Raw genomic sequence first — 23477 nt, 5'->3', positions numbered from 1 at the left:
TAATTGTCATAATGGTTCTACAAAATTGGTAATATCATTTCCAGTGTTTTAGTTGTAAGCTTAGAGAAGTTATATGATTTATTTGAGATCATAAAGTTATCTAAGTTACAAAGACAGGATCTGAAACTGGGTGTTTACTTCAAATCCTTTGCCCTTTGATCTTCTGTATGCCAAATATCACATTACACAAATGAAGAGGACACAACCTCTCATTTTAAAGAGCTATTTGAAGGAGAACAAACACATAAATATGGTATAGGTGCTTTAAGCTGCAGTGAGACACCAAGAGGATGGAGAGATTTTCATGCAAGGTTAGGAAAGGTTTTTTATAAAAGAAGTGATGTTCAGGCTCCCTAGGTGTTTCTTGGATGAAATGTCAGTATATTTGGAATTAACTGCCTGCTGTGTTGCAGTTTGATGCTCATTCTGAATTCTGCATCTGCAGGTTTTGTTTTCTTCCTTCTTGCGGTCCAACACATTGTAGGAGATTCTGTTACTGCTGTTGCATGGAAATCACCTAGACATTTGACAATAGTCATTTCCTAAAATCTCTTGTGATTTTAGTACCGGTTTACTGATTGCAATGAATTTAGTGCTAGGCAAAGGAAACTGCAGTCTTTATAAAACTCAGAGCTCAGAGGGTGATCAGAGATGAGTGATTAAACTTTAGTGTCTGCATCTATAGCGGAAATTACACCTCAGTAACTTCACAGTTGTAGAAACTAATTGGCCTTTGTTGTGAAGTGCTTTTTATTTTCTAAGGATTAGATTATAAAAGTTTATGGGATATAAATAGTGACTTGACCAACCCTCTACCTGTTCTTGTATGAAATCATGGAGTTATACTTCATAAAATTGAAGTATCACAGATATGCTGAAAACTGAGAGGTAACCCAGTTAGCAGTTTAATAGAATAGTGTGTCAGTTCAGTCCAGTTGCACAATCGTGTCTGACTCTTTGCAACCCCATGGACTGCAGCATGCCAGGCCTCCCTGTCCATCACCAACTCCCGGAGTTTACTCAAACTCATGTCCATTGAGTTGGTGATACATCCAACGATCTCATCCTCTGTCGTCTCCTTCTCTTCCTGCCTTCAATCTTTCCCAGCATCAGGGTCTCTTCAAATGAGTCAGCTCTTCGCATCAGGTGGCCAAACTATTGGAGTTTCAGCTTCAACATCAGTCCTTTCAATGAACACTCAGGACTGATCTCCTTTAGGATGGACTGGTTGGATCTCCTTGCAGTCCAAGGGACTCTCTCTTCTCCAACACCTCAGTTCAAAAGCATTATTCTTCGGTGCTCAGCTTTCTTTATAGTGCAACTCTCACATCCATACATGACTACTGGAAAAACCATAGCCTTGACTAGATGGACCTTTGTTGGCAAAGTAATGTCTCTGCTTTTTAATATGCTGTCTAGGTTAGTCATAAGTTTCCTGCCAAGGAGTAAATGTCTTTTAATTTCATAGCTGCAGTCACCATTTACAGTGATTTTGGAGCCCCCAAAAATAAAGTCTGCCACTGTTTCCCCATCTATTTGCCATGAAAAGACGGGACTGGATGCCATGAACTTAGTTTTCTGAAAGTTGAGCTTTAAGCCAACTTTTTCACTCTCCTCTTTCACTTTCATCAAGAGGCTCTTTAGTTCTTCACTTTCTGCCATAAGGGTGGTGTCATCTGCACATCTGAGGTTATTGATATTTCTCCTGGCAATCTTGATTCCAGCTTGTGTTTCTTCCAGTCCAGTGTTTCTCATGATGTACTCTGCATATAAGTTAAATAAGCAGGGTGACAATATGCAGCCTTGACGTACTCCTTTTCCTATTTGGAACCAGTCTGTTGTTTGTCCATTTCTAACTGTTGCTTCCTGACCTGCATACTGATTTCTCAAGAGACAGGTCAGGTGGTCTTATATTCCCATCTCTTTCAGAATTTTCCACAGTTTATTGCGATTCACACAGTCAGAGGCTTTGGCATAGTCAATAATGCAGAAATAGATGTTGTTTCTGGAACTCTCTTGCTTTTTTGATGATCCAGTGGATGTTGGCAATTTGATCTCTGGTTCCTCTCCCTTTTCTGAAACCAGCTTTAACATCTGGAAATTCGTGGCTAACATACTGTTGAAGCCTGGCTTGGAGAATTTTGAGCATTACTTTACTAGTGTGTGAGATGACTGCAATTGTGTGGTAGTTTGAGCATTCTTTGCCATTGCCTTTTTTAGGGATTGGAATGAAAACTGACCTTTTCCAGTCCTGTGGCCACTGCTGAGTTTTCCAAATTTGCTGGCCTATTGAGTGCAGCACTTTCACAACATCATCTTTTAGGATTTGAAACAGCTCAACTGGGATTCCATCACCTCCACTAGCTTTGTTCATAGTGATGCTTCTTAAGGTGTGTGTGTGCATGCAAAATCGCTTCAGTCATGTCTGGTTCTTTGCAACCCTATAGATTGTAGCCTGCCAGGCTCCTCTGTCCAAGGTATTCTCTAGGCCAGAATAATGGAGTGGGTTGCTGTGCCCTCCTCCAGGGAATGTATGTTAAAGAGCAAGATTTTAAATGTGGAAGTAAAATTTCCATGACTAAAGATCTTTGGGAAACCTTGAGATAAACCATAAATGATTTTTTTAATAAATTTTCTTTACTATAGGACTTCTGATAGCTTTTAAAATACTTGTTTTAATAACATACTAGTGCATCTTTTGGCAGTGTGCTAACCAGTGAAGATGTCAAGAATATTAGTTACCTTCAGTCTGATCATTCATCTTAGCATGACATGTATAGGTTCAACTGCATATTAACTTACCATATGGGTGTTTAATAGGTATCTTAAGTTAACAAGGGCAAAATCCACCTCCCCAAACCTATCTTAATAAATGACGTGTTATCTACCTACTTGAGCCTAAAAACCTAGCAGTCTTCTTTGATTGTCTCGTCTTTACCACTCGACAAATTCTGAAATCCAAAGTGAATCCGGTTGGTTCTACCTACAAATATTGGAACCTGACTTCATCTTTCTGTCCCCATTAGACCAGGCCATCTTTCTGCTTTATACTAGTTTCTTAACTGGTTTCTCTGTTTTCACTTTTACCCTCCTGCCAGTCCATTCTCTACATGGAAACTAGAATAGTGTTTTTTAGATCATTAAATTAAGTCATATTATACTTCCTTTAAAAAAAAAAAAAGATTCTGCCATGGCATCCCATTTATACTTAAAATAGTAATCTAAATTCCATACTTTGGACTCTAAAATCTTAGCTAGTGTGGGTCTACAAGCTTTTTCTGATTTCGTATACTGTATTCTTGCCTGGGAAATCCCATGGACAGAGGAGCTTGGTTGGCTACTGTCTATGGGGTCGTAAAGAGTCGGACACGACTGAGCGACTTCACTATATCACTATATACTGTCATTCATGATGCCCTTATCACAGTTACCTTTTTACCCCTCTTTCTGAAAAAGTCACCTTTGTGCAAACACCTAGTTTGTCCTGTAAGCCTGGAATGCTCTTCCCTCTTTGCTAGTTGTCACATGACTGATTCCTTCTTCTTGTCTTTCTGGCCTCATGGAGACCCGCTCTAACCACCTAATCTAATAAAGTGCCTTGTCATATCACATTATTTGTCACATCATTCTGTTATTTTCACCATAGCACTTAGCACTAACCAATACTGTATTGTTAGTTTTTTTTTTTTTTTTTTTCTGCCTCCTCTCCCTACCATGAGAATAGAGATTCTCTTGTTCAGTGCTGTGTCCCAGGGTTAGAACAGTGCTACTTAGAATATGGTCGGTGGGTGGTCAGAATATTCTAGTTGGATGAAGGAATGCAAGAGTGAAATAAATGGAAGAAACTGACATTGGAGGTGGTGAGGAACATTACTGTCAGGCTACTTAGTTTTTTAATAGTAAAGATTTTTCTTTAAACATTAAAAAAATTATGCTATAATTAACACACTATAAAATTCATCTTTTAAAATGTTCAGTGGATTTAGTATATTCACAAAATTGTACAACCATCACAGCTGTAGAAGATAAAGATAAGTATCATGTAGTATTGGGTAGTAGATAAAAGAATGGACTTTGAATATTTAAATCCTAGGCTTAAATTTTGGTTCCTTACTTTACCAGTTTTAAAAGCTTCAGCAAATTAAGTACTTTAAGCCTCAGTTTTGTTACTCATAAAATAAAGTATAGCATACCTACCCCCTGAGATATCTGTATGAAGGTCAAGAAACAACAGTTAGAACCATACATGGAACAATGGACTGGTTCTAAATTGGGAAAGGAGTACATCAAGGCTGTATATTGTCACCTGGCTTATTTAACTTACATGCAGAATACATCATGCGAAATGCTGGACTGGATGAAGCACAAGCTGGAATCAAGATTGCCGGGAGAAATGTCAGTAACCTCAGATATGCAGATGACACCACCCTTATGGCAGAAAGTGAAGAGGAACTGAAGAGCTTCTTGATGAAAGTGAAAGAGCAGAGTGAAAAAGCTGGTTTAAAACTCAACGTTCAAAAAATGAAGATCATGGCATCCGATCTCATCACTTCATGGCAAATAGATAGGGAAACAGTGGAAACTTTATTTTCTTGGGTTCTAAAATCTCTGCAGATGGTGACTGCAGCCATGAAATTACAAGACTCTTGCTCCTTGGAAGAAAAGCTGTGACTAACCTAGACAGCATATTCAAAAGCAGAGACATTACTTTGCCAACAAAGGTCTGAACAGTCAAAGCTGTGGTTTTTCCAATAGTCATGTATGGACATGAGAGTTGGAAAAAGAACGCTGAGCACCAAAGAATTGATGCTTTTGAACTGTGGTGTGGAGAAGGCAATGGCACCCCACTCCAGTACTCTTGCCTGGAAAATTCCATGGACGGAGGAGCCTGGTGGGCTGCAGTCCGTGGGGTCGCTAAGAGTCGGACACGACTGAGTGACTTCATGTTCACTTTTCACTTTCCTGCATTGGAGACGGAAATGGCAACCCACTCCAGTGTTCTTGCCTGGAGAATCCCAGGGACGGGGGAGCCTGGTGGGCTGCCGTCTATGGGGTCGCACAGGGTCGGACACGACTGAAGCGACTTAGCAGCAGCAACTGTGGTGTTGGAGAAGGACCTCAGAGTCCCTTGGACTGCAAGGAGATCAAGCCAGTCCATCCTAAAGGAAATCAGTCCTGAATGTCCATTGGAAGGTCTAATGCTGAAGCTCTAATACTTTGGCCACCTGATGTGAAGAACTAAATCATTAGGAAAGACCCTGATGCTGGGAAAGATTGAAGGCAGGAGGAGAAAGGGACAACAGAGGATGAGATGGTTGGATGGCATCACCAACTTGATGGGCATGAGTTTGGCAAGCTCCAGGAGTTGGTGATGGACAGGGAGACCTGGCATGCTTCATTCAATGGGGTTGCAAAGAGTTGGACATGACTGAGCAACTGAACTGAACCGAACTGATAAGACATCATAGAGTTATGAAGATTAAATGAGATATTGTATGTAAAATACTTAAAGCATACAAGGTCTGCAGTAAATGTTAGTTGATATTAATCATCATCAGTTCAGTTCAGTCGCTCAGTTGTGTCCAACTCTTTGCAACCCCATGAATCGCAGCACTCCAGGCCTCCCTGTCCATCACCAACTCCCAGAATTCACTCAAACTCATGTCCATCGTGTCGGTGATACCATCCAGCCATCTCATCCTGCCCCCAATCCCTCCCAGCATCCGAGTCTTTTCCAATGAGTCAGCTCTTTGCATGAGTATTGCAAAGTATTGGAGTTTCAGCTTTAGCATCAGTCATCATCATTACTATTGTAATCCAGGAATTTCCAGTCTGAAGTTGAATGAAAAGTGTTTATCAAGTCCCTGATCTCTAGTGTTGGACTTAGACCTATAGAAGGAGCTACTGATGTGAATGACAGGTCAGTACCAATTGTGGATCAAAGAGAGCTAATATTAATGGAATTCTTACTACAGGGTTCAATAGTAAGGTAGGTATCATTATTACAGACTGAAGCTTGGTAATGTAAAATGATTTGAAGATAATAGACTGTTGTTTTTTAACTGTTTATTTTGTATTGGAGTACAGGTGATTAACAAGTTGCGGTAGTTGCAGGTGGACAGCAAAGGAATTCATATACATGTATCCATTCTCCCCCATACTCCTCTGCCATCCAGTCTGCCACATAACATTGAAGAGTTCTGTGTTCTATACAGTAGGTCCTTGTTGATCATCTGTTTTGAATATAGCCTTATATACATGTCAATCCCAAACTTTATCCCTTACTCCCAGCCTTCCTCCTGGCAACCATAAGTTCATTCTTTGAGTTTGTTTTGTAAATAAGTTCATTTGTATCATTTCTTTTTAGATTCTGCATTTAAACGGATGTCATATGCTATTTCTCCTCTGTCTGACTTTACTCAGTATGACAATCTCTAGGTCCACTCCTATTGCTGCAGATGGCTTTGTTTCATTCTTTTTAGTGGCCTAGTAATATTCTATTGTATATATGCACCACATTTTCTTTATCCATTTCTCTGTTGATGGGCATTTAGGTTGCTCGCATGTCTTGGCTATTGTGCATAAGTGCCGCAGTGAAGTGAACACCCGTGCATTTATCCTTTCGGACCACGTTTTTCTCTGGATGTATGCCCAAGAATGCGATTGCAGGGTCATATGATAGCTCTATTTTTAGTGTTTTAAGGAGCCTCCATACTCTTCTTCCTAGTGGCTGTACCAGTTTATGTTCCGAACAGTATAGGAGGGTTCTCTTCTCTCCATACCTTCTCCAGCATTTATTGTTTATGGATTTTATGATGATAGTTGTTTTCACTGGTGTGAGATGATATCTCATTGTAGTTTTGAGTTGCATTTCTTTAATAATTAGCAGTGTTGACCATCTTTCATGTGCCTCTTGGCCATTTGTATGTCCTTTACTGAGAAATGTTTATTTAGGTCTTCTGCCCATTTTGTGATTGGGTTGTTTGTTTTGATGATGTTAAGCCTCATTAGCTGCTTGCAGGTTTTGGAGACTAATCTGTTGTTGGTCACTTCATTTGCAAATATTTTCTCCCAATCTATGAGTTAGTTGTCTTCTTGTTGAATCCCACTTCTGCCATTTAATTAGCTGGGTGATCAGAGTAAGTTGCTTAATTTTGAAGATATGGAGTTACTGATGCAAATAAGTTGATGTAAATTTGTTTCTAATTTTGAATATATTGACGTGTTTTTCACTGTCTAAATTATATACAGATATATATTCTTCTAACCCTTCCTAGTGGGGTTTCCCAAGTGGCTCCGATGGTAAAGAATCTGCCTGCAATGCAGGAGACCTGGATTTGGTCCCTGAGTAGGGAAGATACCCTGGAGAAGGGAATGGCTAACCAGTTCAGTTCTTGCCTGGGAAATCCCATGGACACAGGAGCCTGGAGGGCTACAAAGAGTTACAAAGAGTCGCGAAGAGTCAGACACCACTGAGTGACTAACACTTTTACTTTTCAGTCCTTCCTAGTACCCCTGTTGTGAGTTCTCTGTAAAACCCCCTCCCCAATTCCTTCAGCCTTAAGATTCTCCAACCCAATTTAGAAAATATCAATTTTGTTGATAGTTGGATTGAACAGTAAATAGTTAAAATTGAGGGTAATGATGGGTGTAACTGTGTTGGGATGGTAACAAATGGTTTATGAGAATAAATGTAGATGTCACAATGGGGACCAGTCTATTCTTTAGGGTCTTAAAGAGGAGGTATACAATGCTTTTAAAATTGACTAAAAGTAGATCAAATTGAATGACTAATTATAAGGGGTTTGTGGTCAGAGTTTTCCCTTAAGGCTCAGTTATTTACTTGTCAAGCCATTCTGTCTTTCTCTAGAAATTGATTGACCTTCAAATATGAGTAAAAGGACTGGGATAAACAAACCTGACTGCTGGGTATTTATTTTAAAAGAAAAGACCTCAGGGTAGTGCTGTGACTTTTCAATCACATTTACATTCTAATCAGAAAGCTCTAAGTTGTCATACAGTTATGATGTTCTGTTGGGAGCTATACAAGAGAAACTAGCTGAATTGTTGACCTCTAAGACCAAAAGTGTATACAGCTACTCTCATACATTGTTAATGAGTTTTAAAAGAATCCAACTTATTTTGGGGGAAAAAATAGACCTTATATAAACATAAAAAATGTATATGCCCTTTAGCAGGGCAATTTTACTTCTAAGAATTTATCTTTTATAATATGAGGAGACTTACTGCAGCATTGTTTAAAGTGATAAATGACTGGACACAACCTCAATGTTTATCAGTAGGTGACTGGTTGAAAATATCTGTATATATAAGGAAATATTATTCAATCTTTAAAAAGAATAAAGTAGATCTATTTTAAGGTACAACAATCTTCTGGACATATTAAAGTGGAAAACATTGTTTAGAATACTGTAGTATGCAGCAGGTGTATAAAACAAGCACAAGCATTTTTATGCTTGTATAGACAGACTCTGAAAAGTGTGGGGTGGGGGGCTACATACTTTCTGTTATTGAAAATGTTTTTTAATATTTGCATCAAATATCTTAAAATGCCATGTGAGATACTGGGTTAGCTGAAAAGTTCGTTTGGGTTTTTTCATAGACCTTATATATTTATCCCCATTAGTGTAAGAGCTTGCACTGATTAGTGTAAGAGCTTGCACTCACTGATGAGGAATTTTGTGTACATTTTGGTACTTGTGCTTTTGAACTTGAGTGCTCTTCAGTTGGTCTTCTTTTGACATGGGAATAAGGAGCAGTACTGATCACCCCTTCCAGAGTAGGGTGCATCCTGGTTGAAGTTTCAGGTAGCAGTCGAAAAAGTTGAATATAATTTTTAAAAAGAACATTTAAAAAATCAGAATACTGAGAAGATTAATTATTTTGCCTGAATAAAGCAGAAGGGTCAGAAAGAAGGGGGATTCAGTGGAGGACTTCAAAGCATTTTGGAAGTATGACTGTGCATGGATATGAGGAACTGAGAAGGGAGAGAACTCAGGGAACTGAAAGCATTTTATAAACATCATCCCATCTCTAAATTATACCCTCTGTAAAAAGTTATTTTCCAGACTTTCAAAAAAGCAAAATAAAGAGATCGAAGCCCAGACGATAATTTGTAGTTTCCTAAGTAACATAAGAAGAAAACAGCAAAATGAGGACTGGCACCTTGTTTTCTTGATTTCCTGTCTATCCCCACCATTATTCTGAGATCACTTGAACCTTGATATAGGAAAAGCACCAAAAAAACCAAACCAAAACAATTTTTTTAAAAAATTCTATTTGTAACTTAATGTGTAAGAGCATTTGTTTCCAAAGTAAAAATTTCCCCATCCAGTCTTAGGAAATTAGAGTGGGAGTAGGGGTTGAGTCCAGCTTTGGACATTGGACTATTTCGTTTTTTTACTGTGAGTCATTCTGGTTCAGGAAGAGGAAGAATACTAACATTTGCACAGCATTTTACAGTTTTAAGAGCTTTTTTTCTCATTTATTGTTTTCTCATTTTGCAGCTCTTGCATGATACAGGTAATGGTAATGTTTTATTATTGTTAGGCTTTCACTATTAAAGAAAAAATAGGCTCAAGGATGTTGGGTAATTTGCCTTAAATAACATAGCTGATTAGTGTCAGAACTGACCTTCATAAAACCAGACTCAGATTTTTTTTTTCTTTTTACCCAAGTGTAAGGTCTTTGAGGAGAATGTGTTTAGTTTTGTGGAAGACCAATTCTGAATGGGTCATCAATCAAGAAAATATTTGGAAGCCTAACATTTGAAGGGACAGTGGTTCAGTAAATAGATATTTGTGGGGACCCTCCTGGGTGCAGGCACAGCTGATGTGCTTGTTGTTCTCATGTTCTCTGCCAGCCCTTTTCAGAACAGCTTTGTTACATCATCAGTTGCGACACCGGTCTGATCAGTGGGCTAATTTAAAGGGAGAGTGCTTAACACTTGGTCTGAATACATATACCAGACTGGTGTTAGGAGAGCTGTTTTTGTACTTAATCATACAAAAATTAGTAAAAATGTCTTTTGTCAAAAAATTTATTGATCAAGTTTATTTTTCACACTAAATTTTGAAAAGGGAGAAGGAGGAGGAGGAAAATGAAATAAGCCTCAATATTATGCAGAGGCATGATAATCTTCTATGTTTTCATATTTCAGAGATGGTGGGAGAGAATTTGACTTTTAATACATTATCTGATTAAACTGAAGAAGAGTTTCCATACTCTAATGTGGGTCCAGAGCCTTACTATGTTTAATATTTGACTTTGGGGTTTACTTTGAAGTGCACTGGGAAGCCACTGAGTGTGGTTTTAAGCAGAGGACTAACGTCGCCTGATTAGTGTTTGTAAAGAGATTCTTGGCTATTGAGTAGAGACTGAAGTGATTTAGCACGTGCACATGTGCACGCGCGCACACACACACACACACACACACACCCTCACCTGGCAGGGAGACAGACAGACAGACATATACATACCACACCCCTGGCACGGAGAGGGGTCAGTGTTAAGAGTTGAGCCTGGGCTGGGAAGATTCTCTAGAGGCGGGACATGGCAACCCATTCCAGTATTCTTGCCTGGAGAATCCCCATGGACAGAGGAGCCTGGTGGGCTACAGTGCTTCTTGTACAAAGGAAATTATTTATCTTAGAATGAGAGCCTTAGAATAGGGGTGAAAAAGAATACAGTGACTAAAGATTATCACAGACTCCTTTTTATTTTTATGTATTACAACCTATAATCCTGAATCATTAATTTATTGTTGGATTTGTTAGCTGGGTTATAGCTAAAAATTCTTTTTTCTCTTTCATAGTTCTAGTAGGGCTGACGTCTGTGGGGTCACACAGAGTCGGACACAACTGAAGTGACTTAGCAGCAGAGAATATAGAGAAGGTTTGTGGGAGTAGTTACAAACTACTCCTACAAACAGTAGTTACAGCAATGATATTTCCAAGATTTAATGTAGCCAGTACAATTCCAAGCTATATATTGGTGGACTTTTAGGATCACTTCTATGTTATTTTATCCAGTAGTATAGTGTGGTAGACTCTGTGGAAGGTCAAGCCTTAAACACTTTTTTTTTCTTTTCTATTCATAGTGGGAGTCGCTCATCTAAAACGTTTAAACCGAAGAAGAACATTCCAGAGGGTTCTCACCAGTATGAGCTCTTAAAGCATGCAGAGGCCACTCTTGGCAGTGGCAACCTCCGGATGGCTGTCATGCTTCCTGAGGGGGAAGATCTAAATGAGTGGGTTGCAGTGAACAGTAAGTAGCCTTTCTGTTTCTCAATGGACTCTCAATTAGGTTAGTAGACTCATTATAGGTGAGTGTTGGGTGCTGTGTTTTCTAGTATTTAGTTAGCAACCTAATACCACAATATAATGATACCTCAATCCACTTTAACCTTTATGATACTTTATTTCTGAATATGGAATTACATGAAATTATCTCCTGTTATCATATAATACAAAGCATAGATTTACCATCTTCTTGAAAAAAATAATAATACAGCAATTGATGTCTATAGCACATTCTGTGTCTGGCACTCTGCTATTCTTTCTACATGAATTATTTTTAATTTATTTTATTGAAGTTTAATTGATTTATAATATTTTTTTCACATGTATAATATAGTGATTCAGTATTTTTATAGATTATACTGCATCTAAAGTTATTGCAGTATAATGGCTTTATTTCCCTGCGGTGTACAATATACCCTTGTAGCTTACTAATTTGATACTTGCTGGTTTGTACCTCTTAATCCCCTGTCTCTATCTGGCTCTTCTTCCTTTTTCTCTCCCTACTGATAACCAATAGTTTGTTCTCTATATCTGTGAGTCTGTTTCTGTTTTGTTATATTCATTCATTTTATTTTTTAGATCCTACATTTAAGTGATATCATATAGAATTTGTTTTTCTGTGTTTGACTTAACTCCACTAAGCAAAATACCTTCCAGGTCCATCCATGTTGTTGTAAATGATAAATTTCATTCTTTTTTATGCTCAGTTATGTACCATTGTATGTGTGTATGTATGAGAGGGAGATATATATATATATGTATATATATAAATACACACACACACTGTTATCCATTTATCGGTTGATGGATGTGTTAGGTTGCTTCTGTATCTTGGCTATTAACTTCCATATGCTGCTTTGACATTGGGGTGTATGTATCTTTTCAAATTATTGTTTTTATTTTCTAATACATGTATTACTTTATTTCATCTTTACAACCTCATGATGTAGGTATTATTATTATCTGAGTATATTGATAAGAAATCTGAGACAGAAAATTGTTGTAATTAGGCTAGGTTATATAGCTAGTAATGGTAGAGGCTGGGCTCAAATATAGTTATAAAATTTCAGAGACTGCTTTGACCACTATGCCAAATTACCTCTTTCAGTAGCATACTCAGTTATTTGCCTTAATTATGTTTTTTTTTTAATTCAGTAGTGATCTTATGAAATTAGTGAAGTATATTTATGATATATTCTTAACCTCTAGGAAGAAAAAAATATAAGTAAAAATTAAATATATTCTGGGATTTAAGCAGAGAAAGTGGGGAAATAAAAGTGGTACTTTTAGTATTCAAGGTTCATCAGCCTTGGTGAGGAAATTAATAAAGTTTTATAATTGGAGGAAATTTATATGACTCTAGTAGAAATAAAATTAAATTTAATTGAAAATATATACTAAATGTCTAGGCTTTGATTAAGGAAAAGCAGAACCATATTTTTATTATAATATTTGATGGTATTTTATTGTGGTTTGAAACATATCATGGGATTTATAAATTGAGCTGCCACCCACTGGTAACTTTTAGCAACCTAAAGGATTTTACTGAGATGTCTTAAAACCTCACTGTGACAGCAGTTCCTTAAGAGCAGTATTTATTATACTGCAGTTATCCTCCTGACCTCAGAGAGTTTATTTACTGAAGAGATAAAAGTAATTTGTTTGCTTTATTGTCGAGACTCATCTAACTTATTAGATAGTTCTGTGATACTTTAAGGACAATATTCAAAATAAATTTCCAACATATGTGCATATTCTTTTTTTTGATACTTTTTTGTGCCTTTTCTTGTACCATTTATTTGAGAGCTCATTTTCTAATTTGAAAAACCTGAGGAAGTAGGTTGCTAATGGGAACTTGTGGTATAGCACAGGGAGCTCAGCTTGATGATCTGTGATGACCCTAGATGTTGGGATGGGGGAGTGGGAGGGACGTACAAGAGGGAGGGGATATATCTATACATATAGCTGGAATCACTTCATTTTTAGAGCAGAAACTAACACAGCAGTGTAACAGAGAGCTTCTGTCCTACATGAGTTTCTGACTTTTAAGTATAAAAGCAGATCATTGTTATCTGTCTGTATTCTGCCTCCATAACCAGAACTGTCTGTACTATTGAAATGTCTAGAACTTTAGGAACTTCTAAAATTTCACAAACATTTTGCAATTATAGCTGGAAGAAAATTACTTTGAACTGACATGTTAGAACATCCCCATAGAACATGGAATTCTGCTTTTAAAATATAGCAATTGACTGAAATATTGGATTACAGTTTTTTCTTATATGTATATATAGTAATCTTTCCAAATGACACTTGATAAAGTGAAGAGGATTTGATACTAAACAGATAATTTCCATTCACTGACAGTGATTAAGTAATCATTTCGGGTACATAAAAGGCTGAAGGGAATTTGTTGATAAAATTGATATCTTAATGGCCTTTTGGCTTCAATTTTACTTGCCAGATGAAGATAAATGGTAGAAGATGGGACATTTTACAAATTCAATAACTAATCTCATAGCCAGAAACCAGAGGCTGTTTTTGAACATTCTGCTGCTATAAAGAGTGATAGCTTAAAGAAGATAGAAAATTCAGAGTTTTGGAAAAAGCAGATGGATAGCTTATAATTAATTTTTGTTGCATAGAATCTTGAGGCCATGTCTTTGTGGAAGAAAACTAACAATGACTAAATGTCTCCTTTATGATAGACAAGTATTTTTTTTTTTTTTAGCACTCTGCAATAAACCAAATTTTAGAGGTAGGAAACTGAGATCCAGGGAGGTTAAGTAACAACTGTTAAGTGTAGAGTTGGGATTCAAAGCCACAGGTTACCCTTTGTTCACATGGAGGACAACTCAATTAAAAATGGGCCAAAGAACTAAATAGACATTTTCCCAAAGAAAACATACAGATGGATAATAAGCACATGAAAAGATGCTCAGCATCACTAATAATCCGAGAAATACAAAGATATCCTCTTCATTATAGGGGATTGGAATGCAAAAGTAGGAAGTCAAGAGATATATGGAGTAACAGGAAAGTTTGGCCTTGGAATACAAAACAAAGCAGGGCAAAGGCTAACAGAGAGTTTTGCCAAGAAAACACACTGGTCATAGCAAACATCCTCTTCCAACAACACAAGAGACTACTCTACACATGGACATCACCAGATGGCCAATACTGAAATCAGATTCATTATATTCTTTGCAGCCAAAGATGGAGAAGCTCTACACAGTCAGCAAAAACAAGACCAGGAGCTGACTGTGGCTCAGATCATGAACTCCTTATTGCCAAATTCAGATTTAAATTGAAGAAAGTAGGGAAAACCACTAGACCATTCAGGTATGACCTAAATCAGATTCCTTACAAATATACAGTGGAAGTGACAAATAGATTCAAGGGTGTAGATCTGATAGAGTGCCTGAAGAACTATGGACGAAGATTCCTGATACTGTACAGGAGGTGGTGATCAAAACCATCCCCAAGAAAAAGAAATGCAAAAAGGCAAAATGGTTGTCTGAGGAGCCTTACAAATAATTGAGAAAAGAAGAGGAGCAAAAGGCAAAGGAGAAAAAGAAAGATATATCCATCCTAATGCAGAGTTCCAAAGACTCCTAAGGAGAGATAAGAAAGCCTTCCTAAGTGATCAATGCAAATAAATAGAGGAAAACAATAGAATGGGAAAGACTAGAGATCTCTTCAAGAAAATTAGAGATAGTAAGGGAACATTTCATGCGAAGATGGGCACAATAAAGGACAGAATCGGTCTGGACCTAACAGAAGCATATTAAGAAGAGGTGGCAAGAATACACAGAAGAACTATGCAAAAAAGATCTTGATGACCCAGATAACCACGATGGTGTGATCACTAACTTAGAGCCAGACATCCTGGAGTATAAAGTCAAATGGGCCTTAGATAGCATCACAATGAACAAACCTAGTGGAAGTGATGGAATTCCAACTGAACTATTTCAAATCCTAAGAGATAATGCTGTTAAAGTGCTACACTCAATATGCCAGCAAATTTGGAAAACTCAGCAGTGGCCACAGGACGGGAAAAGGTCAGTTTTCAATCCAATCTCAGTCTCTTGGATCATAGAAGAAGCAAGAGAATTCCAGAAAAACATCTGCTTCACTGACTGCACTAAAACCTTTGACTATGTGGAACACAGCAAACTGTGGAAAATTCTTTTTTTTTTTTTTTTTTGAAAATTCTTAAAGAGATGGAAATACTGGACCACCTTACCTGCCTTCTGAGAAATCTGTACGTAGGTCAAGAAGCAACGGTTTGAACTGGACATGGAACAATGGACTGGTTCCAAATTGGGAAAGGAGTACATCAAGGCTGTGAATTGTCACCCTGCTTATTTAACTTATATGCAGAGTACATCATGTGAAATGCCAGACTGGATGAAGCACAAGCTAGAATCAAGATTGCCAGGAGAAATATCAATAACCTCAGATACACAGATGATACCACCCTTATGGCAGAAAGCAAAGAGGTTCAAACTAAAGACCCTCTTGATGAAAGTGAAAGAGGAGAATGGACAAGCTGGCTTAAAACTCAGCATTCAGAAAACTAGGGTCATAGCATGTGGTCCCATCACTTCATGGAAAATAGATGAGGAAACAATGGAAACAGTGAGAGATTTTATTTTCTGGGCTCCAGAATCACTGCAGATGGTGACTGCAGCTACGAAATTAAAAGACATTTGCTCCTTGGAAGAAAGGCTATGACCAAGCTAGACAGTATATTAAAAAGCGGAGAAATTACTTTGTGACAGAGGTCCGTCTAATCAAAGCTAGGTTTTTCCAGTAGTTGTGCATGGATGTGAGAGTTGGACCATCAAGAAAGCTGAGCACTGAAGAACTGATGCTTTTGAACTGTGGTTTGGAGAAGACTCTTGAGAGTCCCTTGGACTGCAAGGAGATCAAACTAGTCTATCCTAAAGGAAATCAGTCCTGAATATTCATTGGAAGGACTTACGCTGGAGCTAAAGCTCCAATACTTTGGCCACCTCATGGGAAGAACTGACTCATTAGAAAAGACCCTGATGCTGGAAAAGATTGAAGGCAGGAGGAGATGGGGGCAACAGAGGATGAGATGGTTGGATGGCATCACCGACTCAGTGGACATGAGTTTGACAGAGCTCCAGAAGTTGGTGATGGACAGGGAAGCCTGGCATGCTGCAATCCACGGGGTCACAAAAAGAGTCAGACACAACTGAGTGACTGAACTGTACTGAACTAAGTGAAAAGTCGAGTTTTATTCTTTTCCATAGAGATAGCCAAAAGACTCAGAAACTCTCACTCTTAGTGATCTATGGAAGTTCTTTATATATTCTGAATACAGGATTTTTATTGATTATATGTGTTGCAAATAATTTTTCCCACTCTGTGCTTGCCTTGTTTAAAATTTATTTATTTTTTATTGAAGGGTAATTATAATATTGTGTTGGTTTCTGCCATATATCAACATGGTGTGCTTGCCTTTTTATTCCCTTAAGGGAGTCACTTAACCAGAAGCTCCTAAATTCAGTGAGTTAAGTATTGTTTCTTGTATACTTATTATCTGTTCTTTGTTGAGGAAAGAATATGGATAGAGCTCATATTTTGCTGAAATAAAAGATTCTCTTTAAGTAAAATTAAAATTTAACATTTTACCTATAAATGATATTTGCTTTGCAGCTGTAGATTTCTTCAATCAGATCAACATGCTTTATGGAACAATCACAGATTTTTGTACAGAAGAAAGTTGTCCGGTGATGTCAGCTGGCCCAAAGTAAGATATGACTTATGATCAGTTCTCAGTTTTACTGTATCATACAGTTCTTAGATAAGAAGGAAATTTCTGACCTTACAATTTCTATATTTACCGTCTCCTTCAGTGATTTACCAATGACTAGTATCTTGAGTCGAGAGTTCCTTAACCTAAGCTTTATGGTCCTCCCTATTGTATTGTCCTCCATCCTGCCTTTTTTCTGTTTGCTTCTGCTTCTCTGTCCAAACTAGATTATTAAAAATGCTTCCATTACATTTTAAAAAATAAAAATAATTGTTGATATACAATGTTATGTTAGTTTCAGGTGTAATGGATAATGATTTGACATTTCCATACACTGTGAACTGATCGTCATATTAAGTGTAGTAGTCATCTGTTCCCATACAAAGTTATTAGTGTCATCAACCATACTCCTTATGAACTGACTTATAACTGGAGGTTTGTATCTTTAAATAAATATACATATATACACATACTGCATATTCTTTATTTATTTGTTGATAGACACTTAAGTTACTTTCATATTTTAGGTATTGAAAATAATGTTGCAATGAAGAATAGTTTGCATATATCTTTTCAAATTAGTGTTTGTGTTTTCTTTGCGTAAATACCCAGAAATGAAACTGCCAAATCTTAGGGCAGTTCTATTTTTAATATTCTGAAGATATTCTGAAGCACCTCTATACATTTTTCCATAATGGCTGCACCAATTCACAGTTCCATCAACAGTGCATAAAATTTTCCTTTTTGTTACATGCTTGCCAATACTTATTATTTGTTGTCTTTTTGATAATAGCCATTTTAACAGATGTGAAACAGTATGGTTTTAGGTTGCATTTCCCTCATGACTGATGAAATTGAGCATCTTTTAATGTGTCTGTTGGCCATCAGTATGTCTTTGTAAAAATGTCTATTCAGGTCTTCTGTCCATCTTTTAATTGGGTTGTTTACTTTTTTTGATTTTGAGTTATACGAGTTCTTTGGTAGAATTCACCTGTGAAGCTATTTGGTCTTTCACTTTTGTTTGTTGGGAGATTTTTTTTGTTTGTTTGTGTTTTTAAATTACTGATTCAGTTTCACTACTGGTAATCCATCTGTTCATATTTCCTATTTTTTCCAGATTCAGTTTTGGGAGATTGTATGTTTCTAGGAGTTTATCACTTTCCTCTAAGTTATCCATTTGATTGGCTGTAATTTTTTGTAGTAATCTCTTAATGTCATTTGTACTTCTGTGCTATTGTTTTTAACTTCTTTCATTTCTGATTTTATTTCTTTGGGTTTATCAATTTTGTTTATTTTTTCAGAGAGCCAGCTCTCAGTTTCACTGATCTTTTCTATTTTTTTTCCTTAGTTTATATCTCCTTTAATTATGCTCTGTTTCTCATGATTTCTTTCTTTCCACTGACTGGGTTTTATTTGTTCCATTTTCCCAGGTAATTAAAGCTTAGATTGTTTATTTGAGATTTTTCTTATTTCCTGAGGTAGGCTTGCATTACTATAAAATTCCCTCTTAGAACTGCTTTTGCTGCAGCCCATATATTTTGGATCACTGTGTTTTTGTTTTCATTTGTCTCTAGGTATTTTTTTATTTCCTCTTTGATCTCTTCAGTGACCCATTGGTTTTTGGGTACTCTGTTGTTTAGACTCCACCTGTGTTAGTACTTTTTGCAGTTTTTTTCTTGGAAGTGGTTTCTCTGTTATTATTTATTATTGTTGTTTACCAAGAAATAAATATTTGGGAATTTGCAGTTTAAAAGTTCATACCATGATGACAGAAATAAATTTCATACAACTATCTGTCAAAGGTGAAATAAAAAAATCACTGGGGACAAAATAGAGTCAGAAGATGAAGTCATCTTAAGTATAGTGAAAGTGAAAGTTGCTCAGTTGTGTCCTACTCTTTGCGACCCCATGGACTATACAGTCCGTGGAATTCTCCAGGCCAGAATACTGGAGTGGGTAGCCTTTTCCTTCTCCAGAGGATCTTCCCAACCCAGGGATCAAACCCAGGTCTCCCATATTGCAGGCAGATTCTTTACCAGCTGAGCCACAAGGGAAGCCCAAGAATACTGGAGTGGATAGCCTATCCTTTCTCCAGCCAGTCTTCCCAACCCAGGAATTAAACCGGGGTCTCCTGCATTGCAGGCAGATTCTTACCAACTGAGCTATCAGGGAATCCCCATCTTAAATATAAACATGACAAAAGAAAAAGATTCAGGGGTTCATAGTTACAAACTCTAGAAGTATAAGCAATATACAGTTTTGTTTTTCAGAAAGCTTTAGGGCATTGAAAATAAGTTTTTTTTTAATAAAGCTTCAGGATGTTGAAAATGATTTTTGGTTTACTGTGTTTCCTTTTGACTTTTGCATTTAAAAATGAATATAGGGGACTTCCCTGGTGGTCCAGTGGCTAAGATTCCAAGCTCCCAATGTAGGGGGTGCAGGTTCTATTCCTGGTCAGAGCACTAGATCCCATATGCCACAACTAAATCCTGTATACTGCAAGTAAGACTCAGTGCAGCCAAATAAATAAATAAAATACAGATTTAAAAAAATGATTATGGAACACCTGGGAATCATTAACAGAATGAAAAACATGATTATAAGAGAAATGCAAAAACATTAAGGGTTCATAACATAAGGGAGAAAACGTGGGTAAATTCCTGTGTTTTTAAGCAAAGACTAAGCTGTTGCTGTTGTTTAGTCACTCAGTCTTGTCTGACTCTTTTTGTCCCCATGGACTGTAACTCACCAGGCTTCTCTGTTCGTGGACTTTCCCAGGCAAGAATACTGGAGTGGATTGCCATTTCCTTCTCCAGGAAGACTAAGTAACGATGGTTTAAAGTCCTACCATTCATATTCTCTATCTCCAGAGAGAATCAAACAAGAAGCTTAAGTCACACTTGAGACTTTGTTTTATATTAGAAAGAATCTCTTGACTGGGAAAGTGATTAAATAGTGAAACAGGATGCCAGGAAGTGTTGAGAAATTGCCTATTGGAGACCTTCAAAGTAAACTTGACATTTCATCCCTGTTTCCCAGGGTTGGCAATAAGACATGGTGTCACAGTATTTATTTGAATGTATCCTATTTAACATGTACTGTTCAAGTGTGAGTAGCTATGACTAAACAGAAACCATCCTTATTTATCCTGTCTCAAGATGGTTTTCATTGTTGGAAATACCCTGTAGTATTTTTCCATTATATTTTCTTTCAGCTCCTTTTCTAGCCTTACTCACCTGTTGTTGTGTCAGTCCAAACTCTGGGGCAAGGTTAGAAAAACACAACTGGTTCAAAGGGAGAGGCAGAGGTAACCTTTCAGAAACTAAACTAAATGCTAGTTCAGTTTAGACATTTTTGTACTTTGGAGTTTCAGCTGCATGCTTATTGTCTTAAAAATCAGGTTGTGGTTGTGAGTGTGTGTTTGTGTAGTTCCATGAGCATTCTGTCGCACTGTTTTTACATACTCATTTACAGGTTTGTCTTCTCTACCAGTCTTTTCTCTGTGAGAATAGAGAAAACGTCTTTCATTTCAGTGTCCCTTGTTCAAGAGCAGCATTCCTTGACTTATCATTTCTCATATTGTAGGTGCATATTAAAAGTGTATTGTACCAAAGGATAGTGTCTGGTTAATACCCAAATACTATAGGCATCTTTATTTGGAGTTCCAGTCTTCCTCAAAGGCTTGTGTAGCTCCTCAACCAAGTATACTCAAATATTGAATCATTCTCTTTTTCATTCATTTTATTTTGGCACTTCTGTTTCATTCTGTATCCTTAACCCAAATTTTAACGCCCCAAATTTAAGAGAATTGTATTGTGTAAGGAGAAATGTTTTTTGAGGAAAAAGACAACAATTATAAACATTAAAGATGATCATCATAGAAGTAGGAAATAAACTTAGGGTTTCTACTATGGCAATTTATACTGTATGTGATTCTAAAATACAAAAGTTATATATGAAGGAAAGTTCACAAAAAATGAGTTTGGTGGAATCTTAGTTTGTATCCTGATAAATGCAAAATAGTCTAATAGCAATTTTAAAATGCCAAATACAAAAAAAATATTAATTTGGAGGAAGAGATTAAAATATGCCCTGAATATATTCAAAATAAACATACGTGTAATACAAAAAATACAGACATTATGTATAGATTATATTGATATTCTGTGTGCTTTTTATCTTTCCAATACAGATATGAGTATCATTGGGCAGATGGAACAAACATAAAGAAGCCTATTAAGTGCTCTGCACCAAAGTATATTGATTACCTGATGACTTGGGTTCAGGACCAGTTGGATGATGAGACATTATTTCCATCAAAAATTGGTATAATTGTTTTGGTTAACTGGGATCCATCATGATTTATCTACCTTCATACTTTTCTAGGACTTACAATAGAATTGCCTGTATATTCAAGGAACCATGCTGGATTAACTGCCACTTCAAAATATTTCTAATATTTCTAATCTTATATGCTTGAAAAGTGTCTTTTTCATACCAAGTTTATCATGTATTAATTAGGTAAACTTCCCTATAATTTTAAACAATAAGAAGATCAGTATATCTTGGATTGTAACAAATCTGGCCTGTGTTAAGGGAAAAAAAGAGACTGGACATTGGGTAAACAGCCAGTTAGACATCTGCTGTAGTCGTATCCATTTCATATTTAGAAAGGGAGTTTGTATGACATAAGGGACTTCCTTCATGGCTCAGCTGATAAAGAATCTGCCTGCAATGCAGGAGACCTGAGTTCATTCCCTGGGTTGGAAAGATCCCCTGGAGAAGGGACCAGCTACCCACTCCAGGATTCTGGCCTGTAGAATTCCATGGACTGTATAGTCCATGGGGTCGCAAAGAGTCGGACACGACTGAGCCACTTTCACTTTCTTTCACTTTTATATGACATAAACCCAGTATTACATTATATTCTTGTCAGAGCATTTGTATTCATGACCCATAGCATGAACCTTGCAGACTGTGAAATCAAACAAGGTGAGAAGAAAACAAGATTTGATGGGTTGGCCTATTAGCACCTAAGTGACTTTTGCTTTTTTTTATATTTGCTGGCCTTTTAAAGGGCTAAACTTTCAAGCAGAAATTATTTACATTTAGACAGTTCATATGATTTTACTGTGTCAAACTGCTTACCCCTGTGTTTTCTAAAAAAAAATTAGAATTTGCTTTTTCAACTTCTTGACTGTATTTTATGCTTTTTTACTTTTGGGGAGAAGGATGTGGTGGAGGAGACAGCAATGTAAATAGTTGCTGTCATGACACATTCATTGAATGCTTTAACTACTTCAAAGCCTTTGTAATGAAAGGTCTATTTTTCAAAACTGTATTCCCTATATACATAGTATGGTATGGGATAAGTGCCCTCATCTTTTATCTTCCATATTTTTAAACTTTTTATTTTAACCCAATTTCAGACTTTTGTTAGTAGAAAATTTGTAAGAATCGTGCAAAGAACCCTTATATATCCTTCTTCCAGATTCTTTAGTTGCCAGCATTTTAATATTTGCCTTCCCTCTCTCTCCCTCCTTCCCTCCCTGCTTCGCTCCTTCCCTACTTTTTCTTCCCTCCTGACCCCACATTCTTTCTTTTTCCTGAAGATTTGAGAGTAAGTTGCATATGTGATGACCTTTATCTCCATGTGCTTCAATGTGTATTTTCTTAGACAATCACAGAGCAACTTTCAAAATGAGGAAAGTAATACCAGTACAATATTATTGTCTAATTTACAGATCTTATTCCAATTTTTTAGTCTTTTTTGGTCTTTCATGGCATTGACATTTTTGAAGAGTGTAACATACTATTTAGTATAGTGTCCCTTCATTCGGGAGACACTTATGTCCCCCCAAATGTCTTATGTTGTCTTATGTTTTCTTGTGACCTATAACTTTTTTCTTTTAAACTTTTAACTTTATATTGAAGTATAGCCATTTAACAATGTTGTGATAGTTTCTGGTAGGCTGCAAAGGGACTCAGCCATACATATGCATGTATCCTTTCTCCCCCAAACTCCCCTCCCATCCAGGCTGCCAGATAGCATTGAGCAGAGTGCCCTACTGTGCCACACAGTAGGACCTTGTTGTGACTTATAGTATTTTTGAGTGGGCAGTAGGCAATATGATCACATTGAAGCCAGTAGTACCATAAAAGTATTTGGCTTCTGTTTTGCCAGTCTGGATCATTTAGCCAGTTTAACAAGGGATGTGGATTTTTGTATTTTTCTAGTTTTATATTTGTTTAATGCTATAAAAGTGCTCTAATTCAGAAAGCCAGTCTGTCTAATTGAGCAGAGACTACAGCTAATTTCAAGATAAATGTAGTCCTGGTGTAGTAATGCGATAACTTCCATAGGAAAAAAA

The 23477-nt window shown here is 37.0% G+C and overlaps 1 protein-coding gene across 3 annotated transcripts in view; it reads left to right on the top strand.

Annotated features, from left to right (window-relative positions):
* The window catches only part of MOB1B (MOB kinase activator 1B), a 93554-nt gene that overhangs the window by 60688 nt on the left and 9389 nt on the right, over window positions 1–23477 (top strand). For 2 of the 3 annotated variants that reach the window (XM_044945803.2, XM_025289934.3), the window contains exons 2-4: window positions 11120–11286; window positions 17010–17103; window positions 21299–21432. In XM_044945803.2, coding sequence (XP_044801738.1) covers window positions 11232–11286; window positions 17010–17103; window positions 21299–21432 — 283 coding nt within the window. In that variant the 5' untranslated portion in view covers window positions 11120–11231. Of the gene's footprint in view, window positions 1–5942; window positions 5990–11119; window positions 11287–17009; window positions 17104–21298; window positions 21433–23477 lie in introns of those variants that run through there. The other variant, XM_045166279.1, reaches the window with a different exon arrangement.

The sequence above is a fragment of the Bubalus bubalis genome, chromosome 7, assembly GCF_019923935.1.
Source record: "Bubalus bubalis isolate 160015118507 breed Murrah chromosome 7, NDDB_SH_1, whole genome shotgun sequence".
NCBI classification, from domain to species: Eukaryota; Metazoa; Chordata; class Mammalia; order Artiodactyla; family Bovidae; genus Bubalus; species Bubalus bubalis.
The sequence above is the reverse complement of the archived record's forward strand: the minus strand, read 5'-3'. Positions and strand labels throughout refer to the sequence as shown.